Consider the following 16,048-nt stretch of genomic DNA (forward strand, 5'->3'; position numbering starts at 1 on the left):
TGACAGAGGCAAAAACAACTGTGCTATTTTATCACTGACTGACATAAAGGCAATACTTCCTACTGAGTATCACAGAGGTTGTGTCTCGAGTCCTTCATTTAAAAAAATACTAATATTTTGGAGTTGGCAATCATCTGCATTTTTTTAAAATACTCAAGAATGAACATGGACATTTGGTTTCAAAGGGCAAAATTTTCCACAGATGCCTGTTTACCACCACAAAGTGATAGAAACCGAGTTAAACTGAGAAAATGAACTTGGCATCTGTACACCAACACCAAGTTGCATTGAGATGCTCTCATGGCTGCAGTGAGTTTGCAGGAGGCTGGGAAGACCTCTGCTTTGCTAATTAAAGGAATTGCTTTCTCATGATAGAAAATATTCTTTGGAGACTGTACAAAGAATAGAGCTGTAAACTATTATTAGTGCTATCAAGCAACAGTTACGCGTGGAGATTGTTTCCATGGAGACCCCCAAAAAATAAATAAATAATGCCAGGGATTCCAACTAAGCCTGGCAGTCGCAAAACTGCTTTCCATGCTTGGGTGAACATCACAGCGCAGATCCTCTGACTGGGACTCGAGCTAGTTTGTGCTCCTGAGACTGTGCAGGGAGAGTGATATCCTGTTCCTCAGTATCTGACAGGAAGGAACAGGCCATTAGCAGCTCAGATTAGCTCAACCAGCACCCATCGCACAAAGGCTATAAACATCTCATAAACTCTTCCCTGTAGACGCCCTCCACAGATAACTGACTACATGAAGATGAGCTAAAGGGGCATTATTTTTTACACCTCCTCTAATTGTATTTGAAATATATCTGTTGTCAGTTTCAGCCGGTTTGTTAAAAGTTTTGAGCATGAATGGGTTATTTTTTTTTTTTTTACACTATTCCCCACGAGAGCACTGAGACTAACCTGCGTACAGTATTTCTCCTGGATCACATCTACAAAGCAGGACTGCCAAAATTTCTACAATAACTGTCGCCACAAAAACTGACAAGGTACATGAATGAAAAAACGTATACAACAAGTTAGTTGGTCTTTCTTGGTCAACAAGTCTTTATTTTTGTTTGGTCGATAGTCTCAGCTTGTTCGTAAAAAGAAAATATTAGCTCTCATCATGTTAACATACATGACACAATATTTTTGTATAAAATTTCTCTGATCCTCGTTAGCAAATGCATACTGTAGAAAAAGTTAATCCCTTGTATAAAACAAGTCGCAATATCTAGAAATATAAAAACCGTCAAAAAAATTTCAATGATTCAAATCGATCATTTTCAAAAGAGCTTGCATGCATAGGTTTAGCATTCCAAAGGCACAAAGAGTATTGCTTATTGTGGAAAAAAATAAAAAATAAAACAGCAAATAGTAAAACAGGATATTGAGATTAGAATTAAAATTAATCTGCTTGAAAATAAACCATCTCTGTACACCTTGGGTGTGCAAAACAATGAAAATCTCAAAAGTCATTCAATAACAATAATTTAACGTATTCAAAATTTGAATCATTAAAAAAAAAAAGGATATGTACCAAGACCTGAAACATAAAACTGATAAAGTGAACTCCGAAGGCATTTCTGCTTGTACCATACAGTGTTTAAGGTTATTTAGAGAGCAAATTTGCTCCCACCGAACACATCAACGTGATGCAGATGAGAGGCAAAACTCGTTAGTTAAAGTATTTTGTCCATCTGAAACATCAAATAAATGCATGATCTGTATCACATTCACGTGTGCCATCCAGTGTCTCTGAAACGTTTGTGGTTTATAAAAACAGGTTGCACCTTAGTATTTACCAAAAACACTGCTAAAAATCAGTCGGTCTCTACCACAAAATAGCTAGATTTTAAAATAACAAATACATTCTATACATTGTATTCCCTGCCTTTGATCAATGTAAGTAAAGGTGTGATAATGCCTGGCGTCTTGTGTCTTTGCTCTATCGCTGCAGAATGCCAGTGAACAGGTACGGGGAAAAATGAGTCATCCAGTGTCAAGTCAACACGTAACAACAAAACATAACATTGAAGCATTGGTCATTCCATTTCCCAACAACTGATATAAAAATACACTGCTTCACTGTACATCATTTCAACTTCTCTTTGGGGGGGAGAAAAGAAAGAAAAAAAAAAAAGGATGGAATATCTGTTTCATTACCTTTTCAAAAAACATACAGAGGGTCTGAATCCAAGGCTCTGGTGACCTTATGTACCACCGATGGTATTTCCTTTCTTGTACTGTAATACCATCCTATGACAATAACCCCATACACATCCTTTCCTTGAGGCTTGCAAACAAAACAACAGCCGGACGCCTGGAACAAAGGACTATGTGGAATTATTAGCAGCTTGCGTCAGATTTTTTTTTTTTTTTTTTTTTAACCACCGTAAATCTAGCATCCATCCCCAAGTCCTGTATCTGTACTATGAGGCGGTGTTAAACAGTGCCGCAAATTAAAGTGTGCTTTTATCACAGCCAGATGAGAGCATCAGTGAGACTTTGGGGCCTGTGTGTAGGTGTATCCTTACTGGGGCTGGGGGCTGTGCTCCATGCTGTACGACGGGAACATAGACTTCCGCATTTTAGGAGGTGCAGGAGGAGGCTTGCTCTCACTCTTCATAGGTAGTGGAGGAGTGAACTGAGGGGGAAAAGAGAGGAGAGTTCACGTTAGGACTTTAAAAAAATATGAAAACAGAATATTTTAACGTTTACATGCCATTAAATATGCATTAGTGAGGGGGTGCTCTTTTTCCCAAGCAGATGTACCTCTGAGGAGAAATGCGGGTTGTCAATCTCGTGCGGGTGCTTCTTTGGAGGCATGGGTGGGGGGGTCCCTGGGGTGTCAACGGCATTGCCGTCATTGTCACTGGGAAGCGACGAGTAACCTGCGAGAGCGGGAGAAGAAATAAAGGAATTTCAGACCGCAGTGCTGTGTGTGTGTGTGTTTGTGTGTGTGTATGTGCGTGTGACCTGGTTAGGACTGTAGACCAGGGTGTGCTTGTGCAGGGTTGGTAGAGACATTATTTCACCATTCCCATGTGGAGGGCGGATTTTTAAATGAAAACAAAGTAATGACTTGCAGTGCAGTGGTGCTTGTGCTACATACTGGAGCTGCGTGGTGTGTGTGGAGACGCAGGAAGCGGGCTGAGAGGGTTAGACAGGCTGAGCTGCGATGAAACACCTTGGAACAGGGAGAGGGTAAGCCGACGGTCTCCTAATTGTAAACTCTTGGGTCTCTGCTGTTTCTCTGGAGGAGTCTGAAATAAAACCGGAGAACAAAAAATATATATATATATACACCTGCTTGTGAAGACGTCAAGCAGAACAGAGTTATTCCCAATTCACAACTGAATTACATGAGAAACTTAATATCAGGATATGATCTCCAAGTCTTGTAAACAACTTACGTATTCACAATGCCAGTTCTATGTAAGCCTGGGCGATATCCAAAATGTAATATTGGGTTGTGGGCCAGCCGAAAAGTTATGATTTTCAATATTAATGTGGAGGAAATCAAACTTTAAAAAAAAAATCCATTCATTTTATTCTTAAATTGTCTTCTACAATCTCTTAAATTAAACGTTTTATTCGCATGAGTTGCAACTTAATCAAAACTGTCGTGTGTAAGCAAAATGACCTGCGGACACTGTTAGTGTTACTCTGTGCATCTGTTCAACTGGGATATAATTCACTTGCAAATGGCTGCACTGCCAACAATTTAACTAACTTTTTTTAATTAAATAGAAGTTGAATGAAAGGAGCATCTGCCCACTTAAATCTGTGCAAGAATCTTTTTTTGGGAGCAAAAGACTTTCTTCAAGGCTTCATTCAGTCCGATATTTTTTAGCTGATAACAGGTGAGCGATGTACTTTTTCAAATATAAGTTAAAACAATAATTCTGAAACAAAAATCTATCTTAATTAATGAGAACTATATTTTAGAAAAAAAAAAAAAACACATCTGGCCACAGAGTTTACCAATATATTGGGCTAATATCTTTATTTTAAATATCAGGTATCAGCCCGTCCATGTCTTCCCACTCAGACATGAACAAGGTTATTCTCTAGATTCTTCTCTTCTGTTTTGTAAATATTTACAATTCTGACTTTGCTCATTTTGTCAATTCAAATATTTCATTAAAAATACATTTTCTCTATTGACAGCTTTCTTCTTTTTTTAGCTAGTAATTTTCAGTTTTAAAGATACAGGATATCAGCACACAATACTGGCCACCAGCAGCTTAAGTTAAAAAAAAAATGAGTCAGTATCAGTGTTTAAAGACCCATAATGGTTGAAACCTGCTGCAAATATAGAGATATTCAATATTACTGTCTATCGGTGCGAGCACACTTCTTTGGGTGAAGTGTGTTGCACACCAAGATAAAAAAATCAATATGACAAGCATCTGAGTCTCAGGTCTTACATCGTCTGCATCCGACTGCCTCTCCAGCAGGACCTGGGATTTGCTCACACTCCACTCCTTCCGGTTCTTCCTACTGATCCTGTTATCATCCTCTGAGCGGGATAAAACTGAAGCCCTGCGATCGTTGGGACGGGACAACAAGGAACTGCTAGTGAATATCAGGGCGGAGAAAGAGATAAACAAAGGAAATACAATGAGGGAGACAAATAGTTCTACTGGTGTGTACAAGATTGAGGACAAAAGGAAAAATTAATCGCACTGTTTGAAGAAAGCGGTCCCTGTAGTGATAGCAACAGAGCAACACAAGCTCAGACAACAAATATTAAAAAGCACAAAAGGCCTGAAATGACAGGGGAGCGTGCAGAGAGGAGGCGGGGGACTGACTCTTGGGAAGAGATGCGGGAGGGTCCGTCTGAGGATGCGGAGCCGCTGGAGAGGCCCGAGGAGGCGTTGGAGAGCGTGGACACTGTGGACATGCGACGCAGGGTAGAGGACAGGATGTAGGGCATCACCACGGAGCCCACGCGACTCTTCTTCCTCTCAGTGAGCGAGCGGGGCTGGGACACACAAATGGGATTAAGCATCATCAGAGAACTTGGCAGGGGAGGAGCACAATGACAGGCAAAACACTGGTCGCAAAGGACTGGCTAAAGGAAGATTTATGGTCCTGCACCAATATAATGTACACTCTGCTTTGAATGAGACGAGTTTGATGGGGAGGCAAGAGAGCCAATAGCTTAAGTTGGCATCCTCTTACATTAAATTGAGTTTGCGGTTGGCAACTCACCAAGGTTATGACGCCATAATGCTTCTCCACTTTCTCCCGAAGGTCCTGGAAGCAAGTAACCAGGCGGTTGTGTAAAGGCTTCAGCTGCTCTGTTGACTTCTCCCCATGGATGCGAATCCCGTCTGCCAAAAGAGGGATCTAGAGGGGAGGAGGGGCATTTAAATATTACACAATGAATGCTGCACTTGGAGCCTGTGTCAACGCCGATGACAGTCAGAAGATTTACCTGCAGGGCAATGAGATGTTTAAGAACCTCAATGCGCTCATGGTCCTCTGGGTGCTCGTGCATGTAGGTGTCAGTAAAGAACGCCTGCAGAGACACAGAAATAGGATGAAAATTGGGTAACTTTTTAACACTCATCAAAGTAAATGCTTAAACTATAGCTGCAAGCGACGATGAACAGGTTTCCACAGCAGGCTGAAGAAACCACAGTTGCTCCCTTTTGGATGAAATAAAATAGCTCTTTTAACAGGCCGGAGTCCTGACACACCTTAGGTGCATCTAGTGATTTTCAGTTTTTTTCATATTGTCAGCAATTGCATTACTTGTATTACTGTGGTAGTATGGCATTTTATTAACGGCAGGAGCTTCTCTTCAAAATTATAAGTCCAGTGGAACCAACTCTGCACACAATCTGAGCCATGCTTTGGTAAGATGCATTAATTCATTCAATTTCCAAATTTCACATAGGAAATAGCTGAAATGGGTTATTTTCTTCACACATTGGCATGCGATCATGTGGCTTAACAGGGGAAGAGATTCACCCCAGTAATGAGTTTCAAACTGATTGAAATTTATATGGTAACTTGAAAAAATGCTCAATAAGTCTTGCGATTATTTGACCAACCACACGGCAAAGTATTATATTTTTATTATATTGCATATGTTTTGCCAAGATTTTATCTCTATTTGGGAAATAATTCCACACACCAGCGTTGACGTTTTATGGCTGTTCATTTTGTCCAGGTCGCATTTCACCTAAACTTGGCCCTGTCCTGAATCTATTTGCCAAATTAGAAACGAATTACAAATATATACAATTCTGCTACTTTTACCTCTAATTCTAACAATAACTTGAGTTTGTAGTAACCAAATAAATGCACCCGGCTGAAAAATGATCACTTAAGTATCCTAGAAAAGTTCCAAACCTTTTCATAGTTAGAGAAGCCGCCCATGACAGCGGGGTCAACAATGCCGCTGAGCATCATGGACAATGGGTGGACGGGCTGCGAGCGATCACAAGCTTGCTGCTGAACAAGGTTACTCAGCTTTTCATTGGCCATCTCCATGGTTTCTATGGCGTTCTCCAAAGGACTGATCTCCTCCTGCCAAATGCGACAAAGAACCCATGAACTTGAATAAATGAGACATTTAACAGGAACAAAAAGCCACAGAAAACGAAACAAAAGAAACTAGATTATCGCTCAAGTGACAACCAAGGTTACTGGGGCTGTCTCTTACCATGGAGACAGATTTGACTTCAAACCACTTCAGGATTCCTGGGAAGCGATAGGCGGTAATGTAGGTTGTTCTCTCAATCCACATGGTCTGTAGAGCAGCATAAGATAAGAAAATATATTAAGACATGGCATTTTAATATCTTTATTAGTCTTCACTGAGGGAAGTGTGCACATGAGTTTGTTTACTCTTGAAGAATTTATGGGTACTTGACCATGCATATGAGCCAGTTACTTAAAAACAGAAGTAAAATTAAATAAGTGCTCACAGCAAATTCATTGTCTGGGTCCTTTTCACCTTTCCTGAAGGGCCTGGAATACTGGAACTGGTCCACTTCATTGGTCCTGTAATAGCTGAGAGAACAGGGAAGGACAGGAGTGAGTTAGCGATTCGACCAGGCACAGCACAATAAATCCCAGGATCTTCATGAGAAAATAAATCAGCCATTAAGTGTTCTGTTCCGCACTTTAATATCTGCTCTGGAACCCCCTTGTCTTTAAACTGGTGCGGCACAGTGAGAACTGGCTTGACAGTAAAGCACTGGATATCTGTGAGGTTCAGCTAAGGATAAAGTCCAGAGGCATTGTGGAATAGCAGTCAAAGACACACTGTAATCTGGAATCATATTATATGAATCCCCTATTTGTCAAAAAATTGTCTTTGCACACGGTGACATTGTGCAACATATCATTTAAGGATACGTTGTCCTGGAGAGTTGCTGATGTTGTCCCCAGGGGGCGCTGTGCTGGTCATCCGCACTGCGTTGGGGAACTGTGACAGCAGCTTTAAGCTGAAGTCCTCGAGCCACTCGTACTCCTTGCCTCGGTAGATGAAGACCTTGTTCTGGGTATTTCAAAGCGTAAGACACAAAGTGAAACAAATGTATGTGGAGATGCATTTACTTATAGTCCATGATATAAAAGAGGTATGCCTCTTCAGTCATATTCATTCTGACATTCTCTTGTGTCATCAAAAGCTTCAATGTCTAACTGTTTGAGGGCAATAACCTTTATCAATTTTATTGCACCTTGCTGCGAGAAACACTTTAAAAAGCCAGCTCATTGCACAAGCAGAGGTGCACAAGGGTTAGTCTTACTCCAGGTCTGTATTTATTGAAATAGGTAATCATTTTCTTACCCTGAGGAAAGAGGGGAATCCAAGGCCGTAATATCCTACAGCAAAATACTCTGGCTGAGGTCGCATGGCTTGCATTATATTTTCATAGAACTGGGCTTGCTGTTTCTGTGACGGGGGAGAGATGATGGTATGCATGTAGGATGGCCTGCTTAACAGGCATACACGTTCTAATAAATCAGTTAGAGGTTAGAAAATCACAACAATATTCATAATAAATTGATTCCAGTAGCATTTCAAAAGGGGAAAACATGGATCACCAAATGTGTCTTCTGTTATAATGAAAAAAAGATTTAATGCGGCATAATCAGAATAAACAATTTACAGTAGGAGACTTACAAATAGACTGTGCATAATGCATTCAGTGTGAGCACAGATCAAACACCAGTGCATCAGCAGGCACTCTCTGGGTGGAACTGAGTTCGTTTGAAAGGGCTGACACTGTTATCTCCTCTCCATTTCCTCGAGTTATTTTTTCAACCAACTGCAACTGTCTTAGGCAAGTTGGCATGCCACTCTTGTCTAAACTACAGTCATCAGACAAATTGTTATATTTTCATTAATGAGCCGCCGACAATAACTTCATGCATATGCAGGCATTTCCCTGTCAGTTTAGAGAGCTTAGAGGTATTTAACAATGATATGTTGTCGTTGTGGCAATATTCTGTTCATATGACAAAGCAGCAGGGCTAATTACTCTGAATACATCGCCTTACCAGCAGTTGGCTGAGCTCCACAAAGTCAAACATGTAGCTCTCGTGCATCTTGGCCAGCTGTTTCCCCAGCTCGATGGCCTTTTCCCACATCTGAGAAGACAACACTCAGTTAAAGAGGCACATGAAACCAGAAGATGAAATGACAGCAGCACAGGTTAGACTTCACCATCTGCCTCAAAGGGCTGTTTCAAGGAACAATGGTCTATACTTTTGTAGCAGCCAGCGAGGGGTCTGAATACACTGATGGCTCCTATTGTGTGGCTGAAGTGTGTGTTTAAATGACTGCCTCACAGGTTTCACAATGCTCACACCAAGGGGGGAGATTTCAATTGCACATTCCTTTGTGTAATTTATGCATTCTCCTTGGGCCATGAAACGCCATTCTGACTGTTAGTTCTGACAGCAGCTCATAAGCACTGAGCAAAAAGTGATTAACAGGCAGCAGAGAGGTTAACACTCACTTTGCCCTTGTCCAGGTAACATATGATCTCTTGGAAGAGCCTCTCTTTCAGCTCCTGTTGCGTCCACACATGCTGCCCATCTCGGGGTATCAGATGGGGCGCGCAGGTTTTGTCAGACCACTGGGAAAGCACATTAACATGCATCAACATCCGGACATACATTCAGTATTAAGGTGAATTTAGCAAAGGTTAAACAGCTTAAATATAAAATCCTCTGATCTCTAAAAATCTAAAAAAAAAAATTGATTTTTCAACATGTGCTTCAGACCTCCAGTAACTCAGCATGCAGCAGCAGAGTGTAGGCTGCCTCTGTGTAATTCTCACAGTCCAGGTGCAAATCCCGAAGCTTGTACAAGTACCTGGTTTAAAAAAAAAAAAAATCATCATCACCCTAATTAGAAACAGCACAGCAGACATGCAGTGTGTCTTCAACTGACTCACCGAATGTAAATGTCCTCCCTCTTCTTTTCTTTGTAGAAATTCTGCACAAGAAAATGTATGCTTTCTTCATAACATATTCTTGGGGAGAGAGAAATGTCTGAAGCAATTTGTAGCAACAGCACAAGTAATGAAAGCCCCCACAGTGTTAACTCTTTGGTCAGCTAATGTGGGTGCAGGCGCGGGGCGTACCAGCACGTTGACGGTGCAGCTCATGCGGTGCTCAGGACTTTCATCATGTGTGATGGTGCGGTACGCCAGGAGATTCTCCAGCAGGCTGCTGAGCAACAAAGCCAGCTCCTCTCCCGACGACGACAGGTATCTGTGGCGCCTGCAGTGCTCCAGTAACCTGCACATACAAACAATATGACTCACAGACTACTCTCCAACTGTAAAGGGCTAATTGTGAGCTTTCAATTTCCCAAAGGCTGCTTTCCTTCTGATGGGCTCAGTAGATTCTGACAAAGGCCCTGCAGGGTTTTATAATAATTTGGTATTGCACAGCTCGTCCCTGCGGGTTTCTATTGATGAAAGGTTGATTGTATTTCAGGCAGACTGTCTTGTCCAACTAGATCCTGGAGGACTGATTCAAAAATACAACACAATCTGAAAGGACTCTATTGTATTTTAGCATCAATCCTTTGTGAGTTTCTTGAGTCTGAGTCACACAGGATCGGAGGGTTTTTTGATCAATGCAAAAAAGTTTTAGAATAAAGAAACAGTGTGTTTGATGTGCCGTGGCATCTCACGTTTTCTCTAGCAGGACTTTGTACTGCTCATCCCCTCGGCCTCCTTCTACCGCTTGATCCAATTTTGTTATCAGCTCATTCTCAAACTGCAAAGAGAAGCGTTAAAAGCACATCACAAATGTCATATTTAGCCAGGAGCGACTTCATCAAAATTTAAACAATAGAGCCACACCGCTGAACTTTCGTGATAGCTCTTTACCATTTCAAATGTGTGTCCGGAGCTGAAGTTGTGCTCACACTGCATCATATCAAAGAAGATGGGGATGGTTGCTTTCCTCAGCTCGGGCTCAGGCACCAGCGTGGCCTCTAGAATGGGCCCCACCATGTTGGGGATGAAGCTCATTTTGTGGGGGCCTGAGGGATAGGCACAAGATAATCATCCAGAAATATCATAGTGTGATTTGAGAAGGCAATAAGCTGCATCTTCTTTTCACAACAAACACAAGACAAAACTAATAAAGTGGTAAACAAAAAAACAAGGCTCTGTGAAACTGGACAATAAAAAAATATTGTCTTGTTATTCTCCCTGCATTACTGCTGGCCACTGAATAAATAATTCCACAAATTCTCTGCTTATAGCAGATTTACTGGATGGTGCAAAATACTTACCAAGATTATACCACATATCTCTCATCTTAAAGCCAAGAGCCTTTCTCATGTCTCCGTATCTGCAGAAAATTAAAACAAATTCATTAGTAACACGCATCAAAAGCAAATAAATGTTGATTCATATAAAACAACTCATTTAACAAATGTGAATGACCATACTTGTTCAGTATCTTGTTTCGCTTCTCCTGAGAAAAGGATTCCAACTGCAGTGACTTGTGGGTGAGGAACGCCACGGTCAAATAAAAGTAGTTATTCCACAGCTGCAAGGAGAACATGGTTTTCAAATATTAATAGTATAATTAACTCCCCTTTTGATTTTCTGCTTAATAAAAAATGTAACCCTCTAACAAGGTGGAGGAGAATGAGGCGCACCTGTAGCTCAAAATGCATCTGGTCCAGGAAATACATGTTGAGGACGTCAGAGTACTGGTTGATGGCTCTGAGAAAGACCTGCATCTGCAGCAGGTTCATGATCATCCAGTCAGACGGGAACACATTTCCCATTAGGTCCTTAAACATGATGAATGTCTCCATCAGGAAATCCTGAGGGAAGGGGGAGAGCAGTGGCCTTACTGCATGTGTATGCTCATTTGATTTAAAGACGCCATGAAATGGACTGTTATTTTCTTGATTTTATGTATTTCCTGGTGAAACAGGACATTTGGTCGGGACAGTGCAGAGGAGGATCACTCACCAGAGCAAACCAATAGGATGTCACTCTGGGAGAGAAACAGTTTTATTTGAAAGGACAGTTGGATGAGAGAGGATGTTTAAAGATTTGTGAAGGTTTCATTGGTTGAAATTTTAATTTACACCCGCTGGTGCAGGATGATGTCACCATTTAAGAGACTCTGTTTTACAGGAAGTAGAAGTCATGTGAGTTCATTTGATGGGAACTTTTAAAAAAATACAACATGCAATGTCCAAAAGAACCACCAGCAGATTTGACCAGGCTAAACCAAGCCAGGCAAGCCTAAAGCAGATACTTTGCTGCTTCTTCTTTTTGTCATTTCCAAATTTCACAATAAAAGTTGCACAATGAAAAACTGCAGATAGTTGATGGAAGCAAGAACCGTTGAGAGTTGACCTGACGGTGGGAACCATATAGACTCAGCCATCTTATCATGCTTATCTCACATGTTGTCAGTTGAGTCTATAGGGTCGTCACTTCAGTCAACCCTCTGCAATATTGCGCAATGCCCCATTTAAAAGAATATAGTTTGAACCTTGTACTCTGATCTTGTTCTAACTGCATGGAAAATATCAAACCTAGATACTGTTTTGAAAAAGTAACTAAGTAACTTTTACTCTGAGTACATTTTAAATCAGCTACTTTTTACTTTTACTTCAGTAGATTTTTACAGCAGTGCTTCTACTTCTCTACTTTAGCGAAATACCAGCGAAGTAACAGTAACTTCCACTTAAGTAGCAATTTCTAGTACTCTTTCGGCCACTGCACGGCAGGCCCACATCATGTTACTATGGCTTAATGGAAGCCCAGTGATATCCTCATCATGCCAGTCCAACCCACCGCATGAAATGTCCATAATCAATATTCTCTTAAGGAGCAGTAAGTGGCCTCGCTGGTTTAATGCCTGTTATTGATGAGATGTTTCAGGACAAGATGTAGCCAAGAGGGGAGGAACCAGGACACTTACAATGATATCCTGTCTCGTCTTGAAGGTGCTGATGTAGTGGCCGTAATGCATGTCATCCATTTGCTTCAGGATGGCCGTCATGCAGGCTAGATAGTGGCCCTGCCACAGACGAGTCACACCATTACTCATATGATTTCTCAAGGAAACGTCCCTCCGGAAAACAGTATTTTATTCTCTGGTGTACATTCATAGCACAGATTCCTTGTATGTCAAAACTAGGTGTTATTGCTATTCTTTTGTAGCGCTTCTGAGATTTGCATATTACTATTAATATTGCTATTATTATGATTAACACTAACACTAAAATCAATAAAAAAGCATTTCATCTGTATTGCCTTACAATGAGTGGTGAGGATTTGTCCATGCTGATGACAGTGCGGTTAACCCGACGAAGAAGCCGCTCCATTATCAGCTGAACATGCCCCCTGGTTGGACCCTGCTCAGACAAAACAACAGGCTCATGTAAACTGCAGATTTTACCGACTTGTCACAAAATGCAACAGAGTCACACTAATAATCCCTGTCTGTGCATGCTGTGCATTTAAGACTTGATTCTCACCACGTCCTTGCGATCCAGGTTGTCCAACACGGTGCTAAGCAGCTGGACGCAGGCCTCGTAGTCTGGCTTAGTTGAGTGATCATCCAGCTGCCCACTCAGCTGGTCGGTGAGAAGCGGTAAAAGGACATCTCGGCAATCTATGGCAACAGAGGGGAGGCAAAAATAGAAGTCTTCATCTAGATCACTGGGATCACACACTGCACATCCCATTGATGGTGCAGGCCTGAAAAAAAGCTGGATGTGGGCGTATTTTGAAGCTGGAGTTCCATTTTTCCAGGTGCATTTGTGTGAAATGTCATTATGAAGTTGTCTGAGCTACCAAACTCCTACCTGGCTGCTTGAAAAGGTCACTCTCTACCATTTTACACATGCAGCCCAACTTCTGACGCACAAGCTGGGAGTCTGGGATGCTCTCAATAAACTTGGTGAGGAGAACACTGGAAAATGAAATAAGAGTTATGAAAGAGCAATGACCACTTTATTTTTCCATTTGACAACTGGTAGTTATTTTCATTTAGGGCTAATAAGCGCCACACGAGCCTTGTTGATTTTACAACAGCGAGTATTGAGTAACACCTCTTTTGCTGTTTATGTAAACAGGATCATTTGTACTGAGACTTGACAGGCAATTATCATTTCTTATTTGTGAAATAGTTACCTGAGCTCCACAGGATCAAAGATAGTCTGGATGTCATTAATGATGCTGGGGAGGTACTTCAATATTGCCCCCTGAAAAAGCCGAGCAGCTCAGATCAAGGCACTGTGTAAAATATCACTCAATTCTCTTCTTTTGTTTCATTTACACACATACACATGCACACACACTCACATGAAACAGCTCATTCTCTGGTAAAGTACAGAAAAGATTCTGCAGATGTAAAGTGAGCTGAGATGTTTCATCAACTTGTTCATAATGCTAAGTGCCACAGTCTTGGGGTTAGACTGATTTATCAATTTACCGACATATTTGCCTGATATCTGTGTTTTTTTAATATTGGTTATCAGCATGTTCAAAAAAAAAGTTATAGTCATTTTCAAATGAAAGCTACTGGATACTGGCACAAAATATAGGCAGCTACAAAGAATACACTGGATGGACAAAAGTACTGGGCCGCCTACACATGACACCTACAGGAGCTTTTCTGACCTCCCATTCTAAATCCATAGGCATTAATATGGAGTTGATCCCCCCTTTGCAGCTAGAACAGCCTCCACTCTTCTGGGAAGGCTTTCTACAAGATTCTGCAGTGTGTCTGTGGGAATTTTTGCCCGTTCATCCAGAAGAACATTTGTGAGGTCAGACACTGATGTTGGACGTGAGGGCCTGGCTCACAATCTCTGTTTTAATTCATCCCAAAGGTGCTGGATAGGGTTGAGGTCAGGGCTCTGCACAGGCCAGTCAGGTTCTTCCACACCAAACTCAGCCAGCCATGCCTTTATGGAGCTTGCTTTGTGCACTGGGGCACAGTCATGCTGGGACAGAGAACTGTTTCCACAACGTTGGAAGCAGAGAATTGTCCAAAATGTCTTGGGGAGCTGAGGCATTAAGATTTCCCTTCACTGGAACTAAGAGGCCAAGAACCCCAGAAAAGCAAGCTCATAGCATTATCCCTCCTCAACCAAACTTTACACTTGGTACAGTGCAGTCAGGCAGGGAACATTCTCCTGGCATTCACCAAACCCAGACTCATCCATCAGACTGTCAAACAGAGAAGCGTGAAGAAGCGGCTGCTCAGCCATGGAAACCCCTGCCATGAAGCTCCTGGCTCACAGCTTTTGTGCTGATGTTGATGCCAGAGGAGGTCTGGAGCTCTGTAGTTACTGAGTCAGCAGAGCGTTGGCTTCTTTTATGCACTATTATGCCTCAGGACTCGGCGACCCCGCTCTGTAACTTTACGTGGTGCTGCCACTTGGTGGCTGAGTTGCTGTGGTTCCTAAACGCTTCCACTTTGCAATAAAACCACTTACAGCTGATGGTGGAATATCTAGGAGGGAAGAAATTTCACAAACTGACTTGTTGCAGCGGTGTCATCCTGTTACATTACTATTACAGCACCACACTGGAATTCAGTGAGCTCTTTAGAACGACCCATTCTTTCACAAATGTTTGTAAAGGCAGACTGCATGGCTAGATGCTTGATTTTATACACCTGTGGCAATGGGACTGAATGAAACTCCTGAATTCAATGAATAAGAGGTGAAGCCCAATACTTTTGTCCATATAGTATATACATGCAATCAGTAATGGTTTCAGAAAAAAACATATTGGTCAAACCCTACATTCAATAAAAGGTCAGTGAGCAAACAATTCACTCAAACCTGTACAGCTTACCTTTATCTTCACTCCCTCATCAAGGGGTCTGTCCATGAGAGTGTTGAAGGAGAGGAAGAGGGTGCGGATCGAGTTGAAGAAAGCATCCCCATCCTCGCTGTTCCCATAGAATCTGACAATCAACAAGATCAGGCATCTCGTTACAACAAATTACCCTTCTGAGTCAGAGTGAGAGGGGATGCTTGTGTGGCAGCACTTCTGATACCTTAGGTAGAGGACCCGGGACTGTACGATGAACCTGAACAGGTACTTGAGGGCTTTGAGTGCTGAGTAGAGCCTCTCTGTCAGGACAGGCTCCTCGGCGTGGCTCACATAGTAGTTCAGGACCCGAGTGAGCTTCCTGAAAAAGTGAACGAGTCAGTCATCAAGTTCAGGCTGGTAATTGTGAGCGTTTGGTTGGAGGAGAACAGCCCAAGAAAAAGAAGTGATAAAAATACACAGAGTGAAGGAGTATTTGGTAAAGGGGGAAGGTGAGAAAGTGAGTGGAGAAGTGAGACTCACATGTACGCCAAAGTTGCACTGAAGTGCTTGTTGATGTAGGTTTCCAGGACTGGGTTGAAGTGCTGGAACTTGATGTCACCAATCAGTGTGATTATAAATACCTGGTTACACAGAAAAAGAGGAAGCTGTGTTAGAGCCTTATCTAAGTTTGTGTTCTGGGAAAAATATGTGTGTCTGTAGAGTCATCGTGGCATGACACCTCTCGCTTGTCTGGGAA

At 41.9% G+C, this 16,048-nt stretch overlaps 1 protein-coding gene across 3 annotated transcripts in view; it reads right to left on the reverse strand.

Annotated features, from left to right (window-relative positions):
- Positions 1–2,314: 2,314 nt before the first annotated feature.
- dock5 (dedicator of cytokinesis 5) overlaps positions 2,315–16,048 on the reverse strand; it is a 29,393-nt gene continuing 15,659 nt past the window's right edge. The window contains exons 21-51 of one of the 3 annotated variants that reach the window (XM_030060441.1): positions 15,832–15,932; positions 15,536–15,670; positions 15,331–15,442; positions 13,657–13,727; positions 13,329–13,435; positions 12,999–13,135; positions 12,780–12,875; positions 12,440–12,538; positions 11,154–11,324; positions 10,941–11,041; positions 10,782–10,840; positions 10,372–10,526; positions 10,173–10,258; positions 9,616–9,772; positions 9,427–9,467; positions 9,254–9,344; positions 8,986–9,105; positions 8,525–8,614; positions 7,812–7,916; positions 7,376–7,517; positions 7,141–7,222; positions 6,943–7,027; positions 6,678–6,764; positions 6,365–6,541; positions 5,442–5,525; positions 5,216–5,353; positions 4,813–4,985; positions 4,429–4,543; positions 3,111–3,261; positions 2,771–2,889; positions 2,315–2,642 (exon numbers count right to left, since the gene is read on the reverse strand). In XM_030060441.1, coding sequence (XP_029916301.1) covers positions 2,529–2,642; positions 2,771–2,889; positions 3,111–3,261; positions 4,429–4,543; positions 4,813–4,985; positions 5,216–5,353; positions 5,442–5,525; positions 6,365–6,541; positions 6,678–6,764; positions 6,943–7,027; positions 7,141–7,222; positions 7,376–7,517; positions 7,812–7,916; positions 8,525–8,614; positions 8,986–9,105; positions 9,254–9,344; positions 9,427–9,467; positions 9,616–9,772; positions 10,173–10,258; positions 10,372–10,526; positions 10,782–10,840; positions 10,941–11,041; positions 11,154–11,324; positions 12,440–12,538; positions 12,780–12,875; positions 12,999–13,135; positions 13,329–13,435; positions 13,657–13,727; positions 15,331–15,442; positions 15,536–15,670; positions 15,832–15,932 — 3,501 coding nt within the window. In that variant the 3' untranslated portion in view covers positions 2,315–2,528. Of the gene's footprint in view, positions 2,643–2,770; positions 2,890–3,110; positions 3,262–4,428; positions 4,577–4,812; positions 4,986–5,215; positions 5,354–5,441; positions 5,526–6,364; positions 6,542–6,677; positions 6,765–6,942; positions 7,028–7,140; positions 7,223–7,375; positions 7,518–7,811; positions 7,917–8,524; positions 8,615–8,985; positions 9,106–9,253; positions 9,345–9,426; positions 9,468–9,615; positions 9,773–10,172; positions 10,259–10,371; positions 10,527–10,781; positions 10,841–10,940; positions 11,042–11,153; positions 11,325–12,439; positions 12,539–12,779; positions 12,876–12,998; positions 13,136–13,328; positions 13,436–13,656; positions 13,728–15,330; positions 15,443–15,535; positions 15,671–15,831; positions 15,933–16,048 lie in introns of all 3 variants that reach the window. The other 2 variants (XM_030060439.1, XM_030060440.1) reach the window with 2 other exon arrangements.

Source organism: Myripristis murdjan, chromosome 9, assembly GCF_902150065.1.
Source record: "Myripristis murdjan chromosome 9, fMyrMur1.1, whole genome shotgun sequence".
NCBI classification, from domain to species: domain Eukaryota; kingdom Metazoa; phylum Chordata; class Actinopteri; order Holocentriformes; family Holocentridae; genus Myripristis; species Myripristis murdjan.